Raw genomic sequence first — 23,364 nt, 5'->3', positions numbered from 1 at the left:
GCGTTCCTGAACACAAGAATTTTCTTATTAGTAAGTACAGAAAACAGGAAGGAAAAAAAAAAGATAAAATCTATAATTGGAGTATGACAGAAAGAATACCTTTGAGTCTGTGCTGTCACATTACACACTTAAGACGGTTTTGACCAATATACGAAACCCGCTGAGCTCCTATCGGTGCAACAATTCTGCTTAACAAGCTACTACGACACAGTTCAAACTGTAATTTAGATACAGAACTTACCCCACAGAGAAGGCAAAAAGTCCGTGTTTGACTCTTTAGAAACCGGAAATTAAAGTAACATAGTTTGCCATTTTTTCTCTACTGCATCTCAACCCTTATCAGGCCCTTACCATACTCCGTGTATGCAAAGGCAAATAACTGGCCTTTCTGCTACAGCGATGTGCTCCTCTCAGCAGCTCTCACCGTAACACACCAGGTACATGCTCCCAGCGCTCCTTCACACTGCTGCTGTGTGTATGCACACTCCAAATAACTTCTCAGCCCAGTGTGGGCCAAGTAACCTCACGAGACAGCATGTCCAGAGCCTGCAACGGCTGCTCATTCAAATCACCCCACTCTTCCTGCAGGAGCAAGTAATTCTACCAGGTCCCTGTCTGGCAAAACGCCCACACTCTGACCTATCAAAACATCACCACTGCCCTGGGACAGAGAGCAAAACCTCCCCTCTGCCCACCAACGTCGGCGGCAGCGTAAATGGATTTAACAGAACCCACTTCTTTTCAACTCACTGTCAAACAGACGATGCCACAGACCTAGGAACAACCCTGCCCTCCTTTATTCTTCTGATCCACGACAGACAGCCAGAATTTGACTTTGGTTTCTTCTACAGTTACAGCTTTCTTGCACGCTTAATTTCACTGCTTGTGTTAATTCATCTGGTCTTAGGTTTGTAACTAATATTTCAAAGCAATCAAGTTTACAGGTCAAACAGTAAGACACATCTGCAAATACAGAACATATACTTCTTGAAACATCATATCACCGGACTCTAGTTCTAGTTCTGCTAAACTTTTAGGAAAGTTTTGCACATAGGAATGCTTGAACTGAAAAAAGGAGAAGTGTTAACTTGGCCTATTCCAAATCTAACATAAATCCTGATTTGCTAACTTAACTAGGTGAAATGGAAAGCATCTGAATACATTCATCTACACTAAACCTTTAAACGCAAGATGGCTTAGAAATTGAAAAATCTGTAATTACAACTTAGTTAACATAACACAAGATGGCCTGAAAATTGAATGATCCATAATTGTAACTTAATTACCATAAAAATTGCAGCAAGGAATGAGCACACACAGAATCCAGGCAAAAATCTCAGCAAGTAGAAGCAACACAGCTTTGCTGAAACCAATGGAATCCTGTCTTTTTAAATCAGCTGAGGATATAGCTCACAGCAGGATTACTGATTTTAGCAGGAAGGTCTACAGTGAGTCCAAATAACGTATTTTGACAGTTTATTTGGGGTGTCATTTTTTACTCAAAAATGTAGGGTTTTGTTTGTAGTAGGTTTACTTAGAAATGAAGGAGAACACAGAGGTTATACTATTTATAGAGGTCATGGCTATGCTGCCTAGAGGAAATTATTCCTGATGGGGACATATGGCTAGAGAGGTTAAACTGTAGGGAAATGTGACTATAATAAATAAAAATAACTGCTTCCAGATGGAGACAAGAGAAGATATACCAAGTACAGGGCACGGGCATATCCTTAGAACAGTCTGGAAGAGGAAAACCTTGAAACCAAGACAATTCATCTAAATTCAAATGAGACCTATGGTACAAACAGCAAAAACAAGAAGCTTGTCCAGATCAGCAGACCAAGAAACAGGTATTCCAGCTTTTTGGATGGATTTCAGTACAATGTGAGAATGCAAGAAACTAGAATATAGATGTGTGTGTAGGTGGACAAAGAATATGGCTCGTATTTTATAAGTACAGAAAGAAAATATTTTAAAAGCTTAAGCAAGAGGTTTTGTGTGGGTATGTGAGAGCAGCCATTCAAGAGAAAGACGAACAAATGAGTGAGCAGAGAAGTGCTACAAGTCTGGCACAGAACTACAAGAGGCTCAAAGGGGAAAAAACAGCAAGGACACAAAAGAGATCTTAGGACTGACAAATGAAATTCCTTCACTGTTAGAGAAGAATTCTAGGAGGAGTGAGTAAAAGATGTGAGTGCGGAGGTCCGAGGAGAAAACTAAATATAACACAGACAAAGGGGAAGCTAGAACATCCCTTGACCTCTTAATTTTAGAATAGGGAGGACAACAGCATGGCAATAATGGCTCTTTCCACTTTTATATGGAAAGAAACTCGTGACAAACAAAGTCAGGATAAAGAAGAGATGTCCACAACTTAGAAGGGAAGATGCAAAACAATGCCTCACTCTGTAGCAGAAAATACAAATGGTGTCAGAGGAAGTGGAAGAGGGAAAGAAAATGTTCGCTCATTCTCATTACACTCTTTTTCTCAAAAAAAATCCAGCCCCTCCCCCCTGCAAAAAAAGAACTACCCCAAACAACAACAAAAAAATCCACACCATGTCTGAACATCCTGAACTTGCTTAAAGGCAGCAGAATAATTGTCAAAAGGACAACCGGCAGTCATAACCAGCAACTGCATACAGTAATTTCTTTCTGCAGCAGCCCAGACTCCACCCTTAGGTTATCACTCTGACACCGCAGGACAGAGATAGGTAGCAGAAATAAAGTGGTGCTGATGCTAATTCACCCATACCCATGTTACACTCAGCCTATGCTTTTGTCGTCTTTAAAGGATCTTTTCAAAACTAACAGCAACATTAGTTCTAGCCACTTTAGGTTTCATTTCCTTTTAAAAATAAATGGTCTCAGTGCTTCTTACCTCCTAAACCAGGGTGTAAACCTTGTGCACCTTGGTTTTGCTGCTGCATCACCATGAAGTTGGGGGGTACGTTCCCCTGCTGCACCATTGGATTACGACTAGGAGAACTGACAGGCTGCTGAAATCCCTGGGGAAGCGTGCTACTCTGGGGAGGCCTTGGTCCCATCTGCTGCTGCGTCTGGTTAACTGTTGGAGATGATGCAGGAGATCCCTGCTGGAAGGAGGAGGGAGAGGAAGCAGGAGACTTGTTGGTCAGGTGGGGTTGTTGTAGTGGCGTAGGAACTCGTGAGGGCCCTCCCTGAAGGCTTTTCATTTGAGGAGCAGTAAACTGGCCAGGATTGCTCATTTGGGGAAAGTTTGAGTGAGCCTGGGAAGCTTGCTGGCTTCCAAAAGGGTATGGAGGTGGAGGATGAGTAGGAGTTTGTACTGTTGCTAGAGATGGTCTTCCTTGAAGTTGCTGTTGCATTTGTCCAGGCAACGGGGCCTTTTTCCAGCCCTGGTTTACTGTCAATGTACCCAACGCTCCCTGGGTTGGAGGAGGCTGAAGTGCTCCAGAAGGAAGCTGGTTCCAGCCAGGGGGAACTGGAACCTGTGCTGGTGAAGTAAATGAAGGCCGAATACCCTGCTGTGGCTGCTGATGTGGCTGGGGAGGACGTGTCTGCAACTGCGTCTGCTGCTGTAGCTGCTGAAAGTTGGCTGAGTTCATCTGCCTGTTTACAGGAACTGACTGCATTGAATGAAGCTGGGGAGCTAAAGATCCAGATGGATGATTTTGCTGCTGGATATTTAGCCCAGACAAGAGTGGGTCCATTGCATCTATTAAAATAGCAAAGAAAAGTAAAAAAAAATAACCTACTGTAGACAAAACCCACCCCAAAACAAGAAAGGGCAAATTGCTTGCTTGCATTTGCTCACTCTGCATAAAAATTTATGCTCTAGTGTTACAATTTCTCCAACAGACAGAACAGTCGATGCTCTAAAAGTTTTCAAAATGTTTGGGCACCCTGAGAAGCCAGGTCTCATCGATTTATAACCTCTACAATAAAGCACGATAGCTCCACAGCACTTGTTGCTACAGACTAATGTAAGTCCTCTACAGACTTAGAATCACAGAATCTCCGTAGTTGGAAGGGACACATAAGGATCATCAAAGTCCAACTCCCTGCTCCTCGCAGGACTACCTAAAACTAAACCATATGACTGAGAGTGTTGTCCAGACCCTCCTCGAACTCTGACAGGCTGGGTGCCGTGACCACTTCCCTGGGGAGCCTGTTCCAGGGACCGACCACCCTCCCAGTGGAGAACCTTTTCCTAATGTCCAGTCTGAACTTCCCCTGACGCAGCTTCATCCCGTTTCCTCGTGTCCTATCGCTGGTCACCAGGGAGAGGAGATCAGCACCTCCCCTCCGCTGCCCCCCTTGAGGAAGATGCAGACAGCAATGAGGGCACCCCTCAGCCTTCTCTTCTCCAACCTGAACAAACCAAGTGACATCAGATGCTCCTCAGAAGTCTTGCCCTCGAGACTTTCTGCCACCTTGGTCACCCTCTGGACACACTCTCATAGTCTGATGTCCTCCGTATGTTGAGGCGCCCAAAACTGCACTCAGTGCTCGAGGTGGGGCCGCACCAGCGCAGTGTCGAGTGGGACAGTCCCCTCCCTCGATCGGCTCACGATTCTGTGCTTGATGCAGCCCAGGACACGGCTGGCCCTTCGGGCACCCTGTTCACTCCTGTCCAACCTGCCATCAACCCAAACCCCAGATCTCTTTCCATGGGGCTGCTCTCCAGCCTCTCGTCCCCCCGTTTGTACGTATAAGCCGCTTGTTGGGGCTATTAAACAGTTAAAAAAGTGGCCTAGTGAGGAATTAAGATAGTATCATAAACTAATATTCCCAGAATATTTAAAACATTTATGAAGAACGCTGCCTGTAAGAACAAACACTGCAGAGATCTACAGAAGCTGGCAGGCACTGCCACCGTTTTATGGAGGGACAAGTAATAACCCTCTCTTTTTTCTGTAGTCTCAAAATGCAAGTAGTTTGTACTGGCAGAATTGTGAAGAATAAACCCTAAAAATTCACATGCCCCAGATCCCCAAGACTTAAACTTCCAGTCTGCCTCCCCCTCCTGAAAAGCACTTGTGCTCAGTCTGCTGCATTTGCTTCCTGCCAGGGACATCTGCCTCATCCAACCGACCCTTCTCTTACCTTTATCTAAACATAAAGCTCAGCCACAACAGTTTTACTGCAAAAATACCACTGATCAACACATATGAACAAAATACCAAGCAAGCTGGTGACTCATTAGGCACCCAAACTATCTGAAAAGTTTTACCAGATGAATGGGGGCAGGGAGGGTTCCACAGAAAGAGTAACTCCCAGAAAGGGCAGTGGAAATACTCCAGGACAATTCTGGCGCACTCTTACGAGTACACACTCAAGCCTGTGTGCTGAAGAATAAAAATTCAACAACATATTCAGGTCAGTACTGCAACTAAATGTTACCACCTGGCTGTGAGGCAGGCCGAGGTGTTCTTGGCTGCAGCTCAGCACTAGCACCACTTGCCACCATAGAGGAGGGCACATTTCCACTCTGGGACATCATGACAGCTGCAGCATTGCTCATTCTTATTAAACCTTAAAAAAAAAAATAAAATTATCAAGTCTTGCCATTTTTACATAAAGAAAAATTTTAGATTTTTTTTTTTTTAGAATTAAAAAAACTGTATTTGTTAATAAAACATTTCTTTGGACTTTAAGAATTCTTTGTCTGAAATAACCCGAGTACACAGATCTCTGTCTGAAAGCTTAGACTCCCTGGTATAAAACGAACAAGTTAAGGTCATGCTGAAGCTCTTCCTTTGGTGCTAAACCCTTAAAAAGGTTATAAAAGGAAACACTACCAGCTCACAAACTGCTGGAGCCTGACTTGTCACTAAAGGTAACAAGTGACAACATTGCATCAAAGTTATACACCTAGCAAGGCTTTTCCAAAATCTGATACTAGATCTGATACTAGTAAGGAAGGTGTTGTAACAGGGAAAAATGTCACTGTTTCACTTCCCCAGGCTGCTATTTTATAGGATGGTTTATACTGCTGACCTGTTGGCTACCCTGTTGTTATATTCATGCTGTTTACATTTATCCTGTAGACCTGCAGGCAGGAAATGAAGCTTGTGATCATCACAGTGAAGATTAGAGCATCTGCTTTCAAAGTAAACCTTTCTTTTAATGCTTTACATTTGTTGTTAAGCACAATGATTTAACTACTGTTCCATCAGGTTTCGACCGAGGTGAAATGTCCTTTCCATCCCTTCTCATCAACAGCCACACATGCATCTTACGCTGCCTCCGACAAAAAACGCTCCCAGTTTTTTAATTGCTTTAAATCCTGTTTACTAAGATACTAATTATTTTGCCTTACGATTCAGCTATTAAAACCAATTACATAGTAGCCTTATTTTAGTTCTTCACAAAAATCTGACCTTTGTAGTTAAAAAATATTTATTGTGCATATACAATACTCTAAAATGTAGAGCGTAATAAAACTACACCTCTCCACAAAAATTAGTTCTCTATGATCAGATCTCAAAAGTTTATCAGAAAATGAACAGAGAGGCTAACAATGACAGTGTCCTGCCCGTCCCATAATTACAATGGATTTAATCCAAAATAGTTTATTATTGTACACTGAATAGAGGTTTAGGCTCATTTTTGTAAAGGTAGCCAAACAGAAAACTGTGAAAAATTTCCACACGTTTCACAGTGAATTCACTATACAAGACTGACCTGCTTTAAGAGTCTTTATGTAAAATAAAAAACCAAACCAAAACCACCAAAACAAAAATCCAAACCACCAAACCCTCAAAAAACCCCAAACAAAGCAATCTGCCCCACCCAAATCACTCCAATGTTTGTGGGACACAACACAGCCAACTATTTAGTTTACACAATGTGGGATAGGGTTTGACAGTACAGAAACAAGAACACACATCAATTAAAACGGCAATTATAATTCTGAAAACAATAGTTGCTCTAATCACTGAAATGTTAGGATTAGCTTAGTAACAAATTTCAAAGTGTATAAAGCTAAACAAATAAAACCCAAAGGAATTTACCTTGCCCCCCTTGCATGGGAAACCCTGTTTCCATCCGCACTGAGTTGCTTGCTCCCAGGGGCCCATTGATTCGGACATCTTGGCTTCTGTTTTGAGCTAAAGCTAAATTGATAGCACCTTCCCCTAAAAGTAATGCACAGCTTGGGTGAATGGAACGATGGAAAAGCTGAATACAGACATTTTCAAAAGGACATTTAAAAGACGTCAGGGAAGGATGAACAAACTTTACCTATAATGCACACTTCAGGAGCACAGTTACGCATCATAGCACCCTCATCTTCGGGATTGCAATTTTAAGAAAAACAAACACCATGACAAGCACTAAAGGCCCTTGGTTTCACCCTGAGTGTGCTCTTGGACAACTGTCCAGAATGGATATTTCAAATGTGAAATCCACTGAAAACTTAGTTTTAAGAAAGCCTCATAAGAAACAATTAGGGGAAAAAAAAAATCAGGGCACATTTTGCTAGCTAGCAGTCGAAATACATTTTTCAGCAGGCTTCCTGATGTTCAGGGGATTTCCAGATATCATTTTTATTATTAAACCTAGTCTTGCAAGAATAAAATCTGGTGCTACCTTTTCACTGAAGTCATTCTCCAAACTACTAAATTAGAAGTTTTGCAACATTAGCGAAGTACATGAAACTGTCTGTTGAGTATACTTAAATTTTAGTTTAATGTCTTTGGAAGCAAATTAGGTGTGAAATACCTTCAATTTGAACAGAGAGAATTCCCAAGTCCCGAAGCTGTTGGTTATTATTCTGAGCCAGAATTCGCAGCCGCTCAGCAGCTTCACGGGGTATATTGAAGGTAACGCGGACACTGTTCCAAGGCTCTATCTTCTGCAGTTTTAACTTGTTGGATTCTTCAAAGAAAAACGGTCAGAGTCAGTGCAAAGGCAGTTTTCAAACATGTATGATGAAATAGCCTGGTAAAAAAGCACAGCTGAAAAAACTGAAACCATTATTTGGCTTTGAAAATTCTCAGTGGTTAGTCCCAGGTACAGGAGGCTTCTCCAGCACGGACCCATACAGCCGAACCTCCTCAGGTCTTTTCCAAAAATTGGCAATATAAAACCTACCAAATTGATAACCAACGCAACTGCCAACACAACTACTTGATAATATTCCTCAAAAAATGTAAATAATCTGTTGACAAACTACTTTGGAAAGATAGGAAAATATCTAATAAAACTGATTTTGTAAATGTTAGTGAAACAGATGGATGTGTGAAAAAAACTGATTACAAGAATGAGACCCTCATTCTTGAAACATTTGCCTACAAACGCTTGTGAAATTATTAATTTTTTTTTCCAGAGGGCCAGTGCAAACAGCCCTAGCACTATTTCATTGATTTCCATTATATTGCTTAGGTTTTTTGAATAGGTATCTTCAATCCACTGCAAAAAAGCATATTAAAGTAATGCAAAATATTTAGTTGCAGGTTTTCTGAAAACCTATTCTACACAGGAGTGTTTCTATGTAGATCAGCTGTTTCAAAAGTAACAGGTGGGAACTAGCAAAAAGATAAGGCAGTCACGTTGGATATATTTATCTGAAGTGGTACCTAACTAAATTATTGCTACAAAATGCATTTAAGCATAATTAAAAATATACTCCTAATACAGATTTATAAGTTACCAGTTTCTATCTTTCTGAAAAATAAGTCCCTTTGAAAACACTAAACATTGGCCAAAATTTTAATCAGCCAGTTCTTCCACTGTAACATCAGATTTACTGGAAGCTTGATAACTTTTTGATTCTATAGAACATGTCATTTAAGAATGCCAATAACTCACTCCTGTTCAGGAATCACTTGTCCTTACCTAGTTCACCAAGTCCCTTCTGCTGCTACAGTAATGGTATTGTAGAAATCCATCATCTTTCTACCTATAAACATGTTTTTAGCTGGAAACATGACAGGAGTAGTTTTAAAACCTCCTTTTGTGGAAGTCTGAACAGTCCAATACTTACAGTTATTAATGTTCCAATATTTTACATATAAAAATGGCATTATCACTTTCAGTATTTCTAGATTTCAGTACCCAAGGTTCTCATTTCTCAAACATTGCATCTGCCAAGTCTAAACCAATGTTATTCACTAACTCAACATGCTGAACATCCTATTTTGCTCTGAATCAGTTTAATTAACTTGTCACGTGGACAATATTCAAATGAATTTGACATTGATTTTAAAAAATTTGCTTTCTGCTTTCTCAGCTGAGGTCTGAATCATGTTAATTAACCCTGCCATTAATGTTCCTAACAAATCCAGCATGCAGATGCCTCCGTAGAACAAAGGCCACTCCGTATAGCTGCAGTTCATCTATGGCATTAACACCTATCTGTTTATACCAGAAACTGTTAGTTTTATGTCTACTTCCAACTGTTTGTAAGATACAGCTCAAAACAGTAGTATTGCTTCATAGTATTTTTGTCTTATCCCAACTTATCATCTCCTCAAGAGATAACAGCAAGGACCCCAAGGACTGACACCAGACCCAACTGATTACAACAAAATGGAAAGAAAACAACAAAGTGGCAAAGAAATTCAGTTTGGCAATTCAAAAGTCATAGATGAGTTTTCTGAGAAGGTATTTTACATTCTTGAAAAAACAAGCAATGCCATGACCATTTTAAAACCTAATCTAGAAAAATAGCTTTGTTTAAACACGACGACTGCCCGCCTGAAGAAGAAAGGTGGATTCTTCATTGTACGGTGTGATTTTGAGAGCCCATGCAACAGAAGAGCAGAGTGCTGGGATGGCAACCTATAGTTACCAGTAAAAGCTTGGTTCAGAAACAGCAGAGAGGGAGAGAGAGAGTGCATGGGCAGTTTTAGACTGCAGTTATATGACATTGTGCCAAGTCAAACCAGCACTGCTGTGGTCCCAGCTTCCAAGGCCCTTCTGATTTTTCATTCCTGCCACCGCATGTAAGGCACCCACCTGGCTTTAACTGTTTCTACAGCAAACGATACCAGGGAAGGTTTAGGCTAGATATTAGAAAAAAATTTCTTCACTGCAAGAGTGCTCAGGCATTGGAACAGGCTGCCCAGGGCAGTTGTGGAGTCACCATCCCCAGAGGGGGTCAAGAAACGTGTAGATGTGGTGCTCAGGGACATGGGTTAGTGGGTTGGGTGGTGTTGGGTTGACGGTTGGACTTGATGATCCTTGAGGTCTTGTCCAACCTTCATGATTCCGTGATTCTATGATACTAATGGCAAGAAATTAAGCTGTTAACCGACCGTTCCAGTGATACCAGATGAGGGCCGTCGCTGGGAAACTGGTGGTGGGGAGGGAGCATATCACTGACATGGACCCCAGCCACCCCAACACTGCACCATTCCCAAGGGAGGGCTGTTGATTATGAAAGATTGTACTTGTACAATCATTGTAAGAGCCTTTGCCAAGATGCTCACGCACTGGACACATGTTTTTTCCCAGATCTAGATCGACTGGTAAAAGATGTTATTGTCCCAAAAGCCTGTTATCACCCGCTAGCTACACAGCTGTCCCTAGACCTCAGTGGGCACGCAGGGGTCAGTGAGAGCATGCCATGTCCCCCAGCAGAAGAAAAAAACAGGTAGTGTTGGTCAATTTAGCAGCAAAGGGCCAGTAACATCTTGAATCAACACGGTTACTTAAGAGTGAACCTACTGTCAGCTCAACTGACGTGGTTTAAATTGTATGATTTTGGTACTAAAAAACACCTCCTGTGTGGACAAGCTGGTTTCACTTTCATATAACAAAGCAACATGTAATGGAGGGAAACAAAAGAGAAAAAACCAAGTAAAACGTGGGAAGTGAACACGAGTAAACGAACTCACTAATGAAACAGTTTTAAACAATAAAACAACCGCAGAAACTTCTGCTTTGTGTGTGTCTCTGAGAAAAACAGCTCCCAAATTCACTAAGAATAACCCAAACAAATCTTATTACAAACTAAGTAACTCAAAACCAATACAATGTATTTCTCTATACACACACCCTGACTACATAAATAAATATTTTAAGGACAGTCACAAAATGACAAGAAGGTACTTTACCCATGTGTAAAAGGCCAGGCACATTCTCCAGTATGATATCTAGTTTCTGCTCAAAGTCTCTGTCACCTATATTTCCTTTAAAAGCTACAAAGATCGTGGAATCCTCAGGAGCAGCCTCCTGTTTCAGTTCATCTTCCTCCAGTCCTGAATCAAAATCCACCTCTAAGTCTTCCATAGCTGAGGAGCACAAGGAGGCATACGTATCTTTTAAGTTAGGTAGATCACCCAAAACCATTGCTGCCAACAATGGGAGCCTGTCAGATGTTAAGACGATGCTTGGAAGGGAAAAAAAAGAATTAGTCAGTATAACAGTGTGTAAAGACATGAACAACTGCTTTCAATGGCACATAGGTCCACTGACAGAAAAACCTACCGTGTGAGCCAGGGCTAGGGTCTGCGAGGCAAACTGTGCGACTCTGAAAACGGTGTCCATTGCAGTATCCAAGCTGTTCGTCTGCTAGAACAAACTGAAGTGGTTTCCTGACAGAATCCTGCTGCATGGGACTTGAGAAGTATTCCAGTTGACCTAAAACAATAGTCAGGTAGAAAGGAAGGTAGAAGGGGGGAAAAAAAAAAGCAAATCAATTATATTCATCTCCATACTGTACAGAGGACAAGCAGGTACCCAGTAATTGAGGCTGCAGTGCCTGACTGCTAGGAAATTGTAACACTCACTTTAATTATAGAAAGATAGAAAAAATGACTAAATTTAGTTTTAGAGACTGCAGATGCAATAGGCACTCCTTTGTCCAGCAAAGCAATAGGAAAGCCACAGCACATCTTTACCAGGATAAATTTAGCATTTGACAAATATACTCACATTCAGGGAAATCTCAGGCATACTATGCCTTCTTTCTAAAAGTTTGTAAAGTTTTAGGTGTTTCCAGCTGCTTATGCACATTGCAGCCTGAAATTTGCTCCCCTTGTGCTAGCCCACAACTCCCCCCATGCCCCTGTTGAGCTTGGATAAGAATGAATTCAGTAAATCAAGTCACACACCTGATGTTCTTTAGTTTATAAAATGTCTAGACTTGGCAATAAATTTTGCTTGACATTATGATAGCAATCTAAGCTGCTATGTGTACAGAAGTACAACCTAGGATAAAAGTTATCCCTACACCTACAGTGAACAATACAAATGTTAATTAAGATACACATTTCTCCGCTCCAACACAAGGAGTTACAAGGGCTACGGCACTGACTCCTCCAGGCAAGACCTCCACTGTCACAGCCAAACCTTTGCAAGTATTGCTAAAAGATTAAAACCACCTACACCAACAGCCAAAGCTGACGTCAAAACCAAAAAAGGGACCTACTCCTGACCACCGCTGGCAAAAACAAATCAATTCCACAGCCAGGACTGTCAAGACCTCGTAACTCCAAAGCTGTTGGTATTCAGCACAACCCACCCAATCCATTCAGCTCAGGACGACATACCCCTCGATAGGATACAGATCTTTGGCAGAGGTTCCCAACACAAATTCAAACCACAACTCGGAGATTAAAGGTGACCTGCAGATACTGGCCTGAAAACAGCCTTTTCCAATAAAAAATATAACTATGTTAGACAAGCTTATCTTCAGCTCTACGCTGTTTGCACACTCACATAACGTTGCTGAAGGGACAATACTCCAAATGAAAAAACAAGGAATCAAAAGTCAAAAAACACCCTCAGCTTCTGTCAGGTCTCTATGCACACACGTACTGTGGTTTTACAAAATACAGGGTTTTTTCTCCCTTGCAGCCCTACACCGCATCAGGCAGGCTAAATGGCACTAATGAATAATCACCTATTTTACACAGAGTTACTCTCTTCACCTCCAGCACCAGGCCTCCGTTCTCAAACACAACTCCAATCTCTGATTAGAAACAAAGCTACTTTTGTCTCACAAGCTCTTCTGCAGTCCTGCAGCAGAAGTAAGTAAAAATGTTTCCCAGTCACTGATCTATTTCCATACTGCTTCCATAAGCTGCTTATTAATACTATGGAAATTTTAAGGATAGGGAATAGAGACAAAACTGTAAAAAATTCATTACCAAGGGAACACTGAGACAACTAAATGTTCTTTTTTTCCCCAGACTCCTTGTTGCTCAGCTCTGTGTCTAAATTACAGGTCTGAGTGTTTGGCACCTTTGTGACGTTAAACTACTCAGTTTCACATCAGGTGCCCAGAAAACAAGAATGACAATTAATTAGCATTGTGAAAAGCTGTTTTAATTGATTTTTACACAGTTTCTTGGACAGAAAACTTCCTTAACAGAGTTGGCTTTACACCAACCAGGAGAATTCCTCCTCCTGCGTTCCTACATCATTCATTACACGTACACTGGCTGGGGAGAAAGGAGCTGCGAGTCCTACAGAAACCATCTAATAATGCCCGAGCACAGTCATTCTGTGCACTGAACGGGGCAAGCAGCCTGTGAAATATAAGCACTATATTTTGAAGAAATCACACAGAAAGTTATTTATCTGAAAATCTTGAGTTTTCCAGGGAGAGAAATCTCAGCCACACAGGCTCTTGGGTACTGAAAAAGCACAAGTGCTTGGAGGAGACGGCATGTTCCACCCAGAGCAAGAAACATGAGTGCTTCTGACAGTCCCTGACACCAAAGAAATAAAAAACTCTCTGTAAGAACACAAACATTTCCTTTTTTTTTTTTCTTTTTTTTTTTTCCAATGGAAGTGTCTGAAGCATCCATCTTCCCCGTGAAAGAGCAGAAGACTCCCAGACTGCTTAAACCGTGGTTTTAAAGACTTAATGAAAATGCTGCAGTTTACACCAGATTCAACCAACCTCACCTAAACATGCCAAAATCTGACAGGGTTTGTTGAAATTATGGCCCTTCATGAGCACTATTAAAATACAGTTCGCTAAATCCCCGAGGACCACAGGCCTTGTTTCATTTGACTCAAAAAAATCATAGGACTGCAGGGAAAGCTTGAGTTAAGGAAAAAAAAAAAAAACAAAAAACCAAGACTGAGCTTTAAATTTTACTTTCTGGATAAAAACATATAGCTACAGCTCCTTTCATATTATTTTTTTTTCACATTACACTCCTCAAGGATCTCTGCTACATCCATCTTCCCTCTCTCCCTCTCAAACACAGGCGGCTTAGTCCCTTTCATATTATTTTTTTTTCACATTACACTCCTCAAGGATCTCTGCTACATCCATCTTCCCTCTCTTCCCTCTCTCCCTCTCAAACACAGGTGGCTTAGTCTGTTCCAACATTCAGGTATAATTTATCTCAAGTATGACAGGAGGAAGTAATGATTTGCAAAATCTTCCTCTTCAGGCAGAGCACAGCACGTCGTCCATCTCAAACCAAATGAATCCCAGCTGCATCCCTCGCCCTAACAAATTCTGTAATCTCCTGGTTATAGGGTTGACTTCCATAAATCATGAGCCAGAACATGACCATAATTAGCGTCTACCTTCGCTCAGCGCTCTTCCATATAAACAGACAAAGCCTTCAGCATAAGCACACACAGGTAAAACTCTGGTCATTCAACAATTCCTGTAAACTAGATGAGCTCCCTGTGGGCTGCAGAGTATCTCCGATGCGTAAGATCCAGACCTGAACAGATCGGCACAACCACAGCACATTTCATGAACTCGAGCATTCACACTCACATGGCAGCACAAAAAGGTCTCTGAATACCATCCTCCGTTCAAAGAACAGGCACAGCCTCCTTCCTGCCCCTGCACCCTGTTGTTCTGGAGTCCCCAATTTAATATTTCCCATTACACAATTGTTCCTAGAAACTCAGAGCAAGACCAGTGCTATCATGTGGCAACCATCCACCCATGAACCCAGCCTGGGACAGGCTACAGCAGCACAAAAAGCATTCTCCCTCTTTATTATAAAATGGGTTTTATCCAGTACAGTCTGATTATTATAAGTATGTACCGGAAGTAAGAGAGGCAGGGATAAACAGCCAGATAACAGGCTAATAACCCAAACGCACCTGCAGGATTGTACGGGGGCAGGGGCGGCAGGGGCCAGCCCGTGAAGACCGGAGTGTCCAAAAATGAAGGACACAGCGCACACCCTGGGCTCCTGGAGCTCCCGAGAACACTCAGCACAGGGATAAAACAATTGACTGGCTGAAATACACAAGATGGAGACTCTCCAGAGGAAAAATGAATCCACATAGGACACAGCGGTGCCACAGCCTCATCTGGGCTGATGGCCAGCAGGGTCCCACCGCCCACCACGGGGAACCCTGGAGGCAGCTTGTCACGCCGCGTGCTGTGCCCCACCAACAGCCGTGACAGTAAAAGGAAGCCTGCATGACAAACCCAGAGCCAACTGACAGGCAATGCTTAGGAAATCCCGTTCCAGTCCTTGGGTGAGATGGGATTAGAGCAAAACCTGAAACAGCCAGCTGTCACTATGTGGGGAGCAGCCGAACGCCGGAAAGCCAGAGGCTCTGGAGCGCCAGCAGCACCAGACAGAAGCGCTGGGGTTAAAAAGAACAAAGAAAGGAAAAAGAAAAAACTGGTGTCTTGGTAACCTCATCCCGAGATCTGCTCAACTGATTCAAACCTAAGGTTATGCCATTTTTTTTCTTAAAAAGAACTTGAAGCCTCATGCTGCCTTCCTCTAACCACTGCACTACATAAAGCAAGTAAAGCAAAGCAAGGCTTTGTCTAATAACTTGTCCGAAGCTTTCTGCAACACAGTCTATTGATTCACAAGCTGTTTATACATTTCTGGCAACTCAGAACAAACACTTTCACAACTGATGTAGCACCAGAGCATGAACCCTCTCAAAACAAATACGCAGGGAGCCCAATTAAATAAAAAATACAAAAATCCCACTCTACATCTGAAAAAGTACGCTTCCAAACTACACAAAAGATTGGAAATGGTGAGAGCAGAAGGAAGGATGGACTGACGGCCTTCACTAGCAGATGGCAGAAGTTAGCACCAAGCAGGGTCCTCATCCTCACACTGCCCAGTATTTAAAGCTGCAACAGGGAAGAGGAAGAAAATCAGTCCAGAAATGAGACTACAATCAAGTCCCTTGGGGAATTCAGAACTGAGAGCGAGGAAAAAAAGTCTCTGTAGCAGTAGCAACACAATTTCTGAAGGATACAGAACTCTCCTTGCTTCTGCATTCATTGAAAAATGGTTTTCAAGCAACTTAATATGCAAAAACAAAAACAAACAAACAAAAAAAAACAAACAAAAAAAATAAACAAAAAAAACAAAACCCATGCCTTGAATAATACACTTGAAAGTTTTCGTGTTTCCTTTGGTTTAGGTACCAGTGAGAAAATACGTAAAGGTATTTATTAAGCTTTCAGGATGGGGATGAAGGAGGTTCAGCTTTGCCAGGAAACTATTGGGAAGATTTCTTTCCTTTAATACATAACATATACATGCATGCACACACACAGGCATACTTCTAAATTGTACTACCTATAAAACCCAGAAACACTCTGATCATAACACTGGTTTTATTGCAGATTTGTTAGCAGCGTATTATCCTCCTACAACAGTTTCCAACAGATCTGTTGCTTAGCACAGTAATCTCAGAGCTTGCTAAATCTGATCAATGAATAAACCTATATACACACAACCATCCTATGATACAAAGATTAAAATGACATCATTGGTTTTTGGCAAAAATACACAAAAAAAGGACTTTTAAACAAATTCTAGACAAGTTCATATTGTTACACAAGGAGATTAAATAAAGATAAGAATCACTGTTATAATATGAAAGAATACCTAAAAATAAACTTAAACATGCAGTAAAATTTCCTCTGAAACAACTTAGCTAGGGGTAGTTACAGTAATTTCAAACTTGAAACTTTGGCATTAAAGAGGGATAACACCAGGGAAGTGTCTCAACTCTCCTCTTTGGGAGGAAGGTCTGAGAACAGCTACAAACCTGATGGCAAATGCCTGTAACGCCCTACGGCAGACTGAAAAGTCAGCTCTGGAGACAGCCCAGCCCTTCAAACACACACAGACGTTAGAGCCAAGGACCTTTCAGCTGGACAGTTAGGAGGAGAATATGTAAGGTCAAGAGATATTAAAATCCATCATATGCTTATTTACCTACCAAATTCCACAACTTCAGTATTTTGTGGCATGCAACAGGTCTTCAGGTAATTCCAGACCGGCAAACATGGTTAAGCAGCAACTCCCAAAAATGTAATCCTGAAAGAAAACCGTCATGTTTCATCAGACAATGATGTAATAACAAAAATACTGAATATAACAGTGAATACTTTGATTTTTAAGACACAGTTGTGCACCAAATCCAACTCTCTCCTAAGGAATGTAAAAAGCAGGTGTTACTACATTCAAATATTAACAGCAAAAAACTGAGGTTCTAGAAAAATCAACCTTTCATTATAGACAAAAACCAGAATACTCCCTTTGTCTGGAAATAACATTCTTCTAAACATGCCAAGTTTTATCTAGAGTAATGTATTTAAGTCTTAAGATAAACTCTTCTAGATTCAATTCATCTTCAGAAAAGAGAAACTGGCACAACCAGGATTCAGCTCAGCTCATCCTCAGCAGGTGCCTGAACAGGCTCGGGGTAAGCTCCTTCCAGAAACACGTTAGGAGCCCACACGACCACCTCAGACGGACATTTGTATTGCAGATGGCCAACAAAGCGAGGCGAATCCATCCCCAGAACCTGCTCCTGTTCACGTTCTCATCGAGTTGCACTCCAGCCTCTCAGGGTAATGAAAACGCAGCAGTACAGCTAACGGCTTCAGCGAGAACAGAACACTGCCCCTCAAACCACGGCGATTTATATCAACATCCTAGTGCTGGCTGTCAAGCAAGTTTTCTGCCAGCCTGTTCATCGGGGGGAAGGGGACTACCCAGAAATGAACTGGGGAGGCAGGAGGAGGAAGAAGACTGAGAAAGACAAAGCAGAATTTTGCTATCTTCTATCTAGACAACAAAGTAAAAACGCTTTGAAAGCCTCAGACTGTGCCACAGCCTGTGCACATCTGCCAGCCCAGCAACACGAGGGAAGGAGGATTCACAGTACATCAGATCACAGATGCTTTGTAGCACATTTAATACTCATCTAACACTTTTCAACCTCTGCTATCTTCTCGTCCTTCTACGTAAGTGACAGCACCAAGTAGAAGACCTGGGTGGCTAAATCCCAAGCAGCAACTTTGCTGTTTCCAGACAGGTGCAAACCTGCCCAAATACCACGACTGGACACCAGGCTGATAAGCAAACCCAAAATCTGAAATATGAAATTTTAATGCTGTTTATTAAATGCAAGCCAAAACTATAAAAAGCTTTCTACATTCTATAGCAGATACTGCATTAGATCAATTTTTCACCCTTTTTACAAAAGGGTGTTCCACGGACTATTTCAGACGGCCTAAAATTGAGTCATGTCACAAACTGGCTGGGTATCTCCAAAGCTGTGCTAAGAGCTCATGTGAAAGGACAGTCGTTACTCGCCCAGTAAAAGCTGGTTTTAGGAAGGCCTCTAAGCTGCCAGAAGTCAGCCCTGGTTCAAACTGTCTGTGGCTCAGCAGGGCAGGAGCAAGAGGCAACGTTTGGCTGAACTGGAGGGAAAATCACCTTGGTGCAAGGAACCCAGAGGCTTTCTGTTCCTGCAACTCTCCCTCCCAGAGGAAGGGTGACCCTCCCTCACCACGGGTGGAGGGTATGAGATGGTCTGCGGACATCCCACTGCTCCAGAGAAGAGAGGACTGGGAAAGACGAGCTGCCCTGGCAAGCCCCAGTAAGAGACTGAGGAAGGTCAGCCTGGGCTGTGGGAAGAAGAACTGCTGCTGTCTCCGTTCCCATCGTACACGTGAGATGATACCAAATCTGCTTTAGGAAAACAACTAATCAACATTGGTTCATTAACTCCGATGTTCATTACAGTAAGCTATCTGATAGAGACCTTGGAAATGCCTAGAGACTGAACACATTCCTTAGCGGACATCGAGGAAACCATAAAAACAGCCCTGTGCAGCATTACAGCTACCGAAAGAGTTTTGCTTAGATGTTATGCTTCCCCAAACATCAAGAAAACAAATGAAGCAAGTGTACAGGAAGGCGGATGTCATTCCCCCATCCTGATGCAGAACTACTCGCCACCCTTCACGCTGTCCTGCTGCACTCCCGTACCCCTCAGACGTCCAACACCTAAAACCAAGGAGAAAATGACAGCTTTTTATAACACATATGACCTTTTGCAGTGATATCTTGATGTATTTTGACAGCAGGTTTAGTGGAACATGGGTTTGTTAAGGTTTCATAAAGTTTGTTGAAACCCCCACACAACTCGTGCCAAGCTGCAATGGACACGTCTCAGCTGAGCCACTGATTTTTATTTCAACAGAATTTGGCTGATGAGATCAACAGGGCTGCTTTAAAAAGCAAGATGATAACTCCAAAACGAGTTTCAACTGCAGCTAAGCTAGCCACACAGAAATTCCCGCTTTTGGCAGCTGAGATACCAACACAAGGTGGCTGCCAGGCTTCTTCCTAAGCCACAAGTTAACTCAGAATCAGCAATTTTCTTGGAAGCTGTGGTCTACACCGTGCAATAGTTGATCAGTCAATTCCCACGAGCTGAATTATTATTTTCACAAGTTAAGGATATTTCCATTCGGAAGAAATACACCATAGCTTGTAACAGATGAATACTGTGGCAGAGCTTTGCAACATGCAACTTTTCACAAAGATCCATCCATGCAATCAGCAAACAAGTAAAACGAGATGCTGTTTAAAACCAGATGCATCTTGACAAGAAACGACATTCTATCTTGCCTTCCAAAGGCTATGAAAAAACTTTTCAAGTAGCAATCTATTCATTGTTTGTGTTGTGACAAGCTTTTTGAGTTGAATTTAACCACTATCAAACCCTTCTGGGCTGACATGCCCCGCAGATCCTCCTTTATCACTAAATTCTCACTGAGCTTCTTAAATGTCGATACAACCCATCCAGGTAATCTTGTGATTACCAGTCCTGAACGAAGGTTTGACTGAAAACTGCACCTCTCGTTTTTTGCAGTCTTCTTCCTTCCTACTGGTAATAAACGTGCAGGAAATGTCACTAAAGTTTTTAAAATTCTGAAATGTTATAAAGCATGAAGAAAAGATTGAAGCTACAACAAAGAGCTTAGCAGTAATTCCTTTGATATGAGGCACTCAACAATTCTTTCCCTGAGCAAAAACAGAAAAAAACAAAACTTCTTAAGAGAAGCAGGTACAGCCTTTGTTAAAATCCAGATTGTTCTAAGAGTTTCTTGATTCTATAAAAACTTGCAGCTTATTTTGTGCTGCTCTGGGCTTTTGGAAGAATGCAAATGTCAGAAGTGTCCCTACTGCTATCCAGAACCACGCCATCGCTCGTCGGCTTTGCGCCTTCTGCTAAGACCAGGATGCAGCAGAACCAGACAGCAATGCCTTCTTGCAGGGACAGGATGAGCTCTCCAAAATCCCGCAGAAGGAACACTTTCCCATGCTGCAACCAAAAGATGAGGCACTATTTCTTGTCCAGCATTATTCTTAACTGAGCCTTGACAAAAAAACCTGGTAATGCTTTTGCCTTGGGAGGTTCAGCTCCTACAGCCACAGTCCCACGACCGCAGCTGCTAACTCCCCAACCCATCAGAATTGCCAGTCTGAGCCTTGTATCTCACATCCCACGCGCTCTCCACTCGCTGCTGGGAAAAACGATGTTATTACAGACACCAAAACTTCCAACTCATCAGGAAGCAAGGCAGAAATAACTCCTCACATTTCCCTCGTGTCATCCAGCAAGGAGGGAGGCCGGTGAGGTGTGCCGCACAGGTACGCAGAACAGAGGCTCACAGCCACCTCAGGGTCTGTCCGTACCAGCCGGAAACCAGGCTGAGAAACGCACCCCCACACCAGCTGCGCAGCCCGGATAGGTCATCTGATTCCTAAAAGAATCAAAACTATAAAATTAAAACGATGTGCACAGGACTTGGAGAATTTAACAGCACGCACCTTTTGGTGGAATAACCAGATGATTCCCTCTCATACATCAAACCTAACGCTCAGGCTCCCACGTACGCAGCACAGCATAAAGCAACTTCCAAATCTTCGCTTTACATGAAGGCAAATGAATCTAGACAAGGTGTCGTTCATCTCCTGTACTTTCAGATTTTCATACAAATCTGATTCAAACCCCTGTGTAGGGCTACGCTTCAAGACTACTCATTCCAGCTGGAGAAGCAGGCAACTGTCCTCTCGGTTCCAAAAAGATGCCAGCTCCCATGAGCTGCAGAGTCCCTGCACACCTCCTGCCTTCACCCCAGCACACCAGCCAGCTCTGCTGTGACACGGGCTGCTCACCTCTTGTTTCCCAAATACGTAAAGAAGGGTTATTTACTGTGACACAACCTCAAGGCCGCAGGACGTACATGACAGAATTCACTTCTTGTTCCTATTTTTAATTACAATAGCAATTTTGGATGTGCTATTCAGAGTGCAGGCAGGATGCTGTTAATAGCATCAACTAACGACAGAGGACACACCAGATGGAAAATGATCCCCAGCGCCCAACAGACCGACAAAAATCCCAGGCTCCTGGACCTCTGGAAAACTTCCACTACCATCCTTCCACATAATCCAAAGCTTAAATGTACTTTCAACTCCAGCAGCATCACTGAAAGGATTTTTTTCCTTCCTTCTAATTAGTCAGGACACTAGATAATCCCAAGTTTCATACGCCACCCTAAGCTGAACCTTCCGTTATCAATACGTACAAAGCAAGGAACATGCTAACCACGTGGCTGAAAGTCTGAAAGTTCCTGGTGAAGCACATCAGCAATCCGCACTGGAGGGGACAGCAGAGTTCCTAACAGTGTCAACCCAAAACGCAAAATATCCCTGGCTTCAGAAAAGCAAAGATGAGTTGATCATCTGGCTAACAGATGGAAAACATCTCACCTGGAGTTTGACGATACATCTTCCCTGCCTCAGGTCTGTGTCACCTGGGGTTATTTCTCCTTCTGCTTCTGCCCTTAACTTTTCCCACCCCTACACATTCTCTCCCATCGCTTCTGCTCCAGCCTAGCGTTAAGGAACAATTCAATGCCTGAACACGGTTTTTGCAATACATGGGGTTAAGTGTTGCTGTTCAATGTTCTATGTACGCACTAACAGGCATTCTGCTCGCTCGTATTCTCTCTACACCACAGCGTTTCTGTTTCTCAACAGAGACCGCACGATTTTGAAACAGGCAGCGCCATCACGCCTTCTACCCTTCAGAGGTACACAAGTGACCTATAAAACATCACTATTCCCAATGCAAACGCTTACAGCCACGTTAACTCTTCGATATCTTCACTGCAAATCTATTAAAGTTAGTATCTCTGTGTAACTCAGTTGTAACTCCAGCATCCATCCAAAAGCAATCAATATGGTATTAGAAAATAAAAATACACTGTAAATCTGTTTAACTGCTTTGTTATCGGTTTGAAATACTTAACATCTCGTACAAAGGCACACAATCTCTGTTAGTATCATATTTAAACAGAACAAAGAGTGGCATTACAATTGTTCAGCAGAATTTATCTCTACACCCCATAATTTCCAGTATTTAAGCCACTGAAAAATGAAAACACTAATGCTTAGAGATGGGGGGGGCGGGAGTTGGATTTTTCAGGTTTCCCCCTGCACAGTTGGTTTTTATTTTAAGGAAGCCCTACTATTTCACTAGATCAGTGTAAAATTACTGCATCAGTTGAAGGCTGTTGTAAGCAGCTCCTCCCCCCATGTCCTATAGAACAGGCTTTCTGGAGAGAACGGCTGGAGAGTGCTGCTGGGAGCTTTTCCAGCCAAAATTCAAAGCCTAACAGAATACCCTTCTGTAGGTTTAAAATATTCTGAAAGATCATTTCTCAGTAGAAGATCAGGTCTGTGTGCAGCCTCCCCAATTTTATATTTATTTTTTCCTCACAGGAGAGAGAGAGTACAGTAATACTCCTGTAAAAGATTTCCTGCTAAAGCCAGTCAGCCTTCAAAGGCAGCCACGCGGCTCAGTGACATCTGAAGAGCGGATGAATTGCCAGCAAACACCTTGATGTCCTGCTGTACGTAGTGCATCGAGTCCAAAGGCTAATTTTGGCTATGTGCCTCGAGACCTTTGTTTCTCTCTCCAGAAGATGCCCAGAAAAGCTGGGAACGCTTGCTGGGATTGGAAAAGAGCTGCTAAATCCAAGAGCTGTGGTTACTACACTCTGTGACCTTTTTTGAAAATGCCAAATGTGTTCTCTGTGGTTGTTTTCTGGGAAATATTGAAAGACGCTTTAGCTAAAGAATCACCCAGAAA

The 23,364-nt window shown here is 42.4% G+C and overlaps 1 protein-coding gene across 1 annotated transcript in view; it reads right to left on the bottom strand.

Annotated features, from left to right (window-relative positions):
* Positions 1 to 11,280, bottom strand: part of LOC104461352 (nuclear receptor coactivator 6-like) — a gene marked incomplete at its 3' end in the record, with an annotated part of 11,444 nt that extends 164 nt beyond the window's left edge. Inside the window, exons 1-5 of the mRNA XM_010072907.1 lie at positions 11,046 to 11,280; positions 7,708 to 7,863; positions 6,999 to 7,121; positions 5,389 to 5,517; positions 2,881 to 3,697 (exon numbers count right to left, since the gene is read on the bottom strand). Of these exons, the coding sequence (XP_010071209.1) occupies positions 2,881 to 3,697; positions 5,389 to 5,517; positions 6,999 to 7,121; positions 7,708 to 7,863; positions 11,046 to 11,280 (1,460 nt within the window). The remainder of the gene's footprint in view (positions 1 to 2,880; positions 3,698 to 5,388; positions 5,518 to 6,998; positions 7,122 to 7,707; positions 7,864 to 11,045) is intronic.
* Between the last annotated feature and the right edge of the window lie 12,084 nt (positions 11,281 to 23,364).

This window comes from Pterocles gutturalis, unplaced genomic scaffold, assembly GCF_000699245.1.
Source record: "Pterocles gutturalis isolate BGI_N339 unplaced genomic scaffold, ASM69924v1 scaffold39802, whole genome shotgun sequence".
Taxonomy (NCBI): domain Eukaryota; kingdom Metazoa; phylum Chordata; class Aves; order Pterocliformes; family Pteroclidae; genus Pterocles; species Pterocles gutturalis.
Note: the sequence above shows the minus strand (reverse complement) of the source record. Positions and strands in the feature narration are given on the sequence as shown.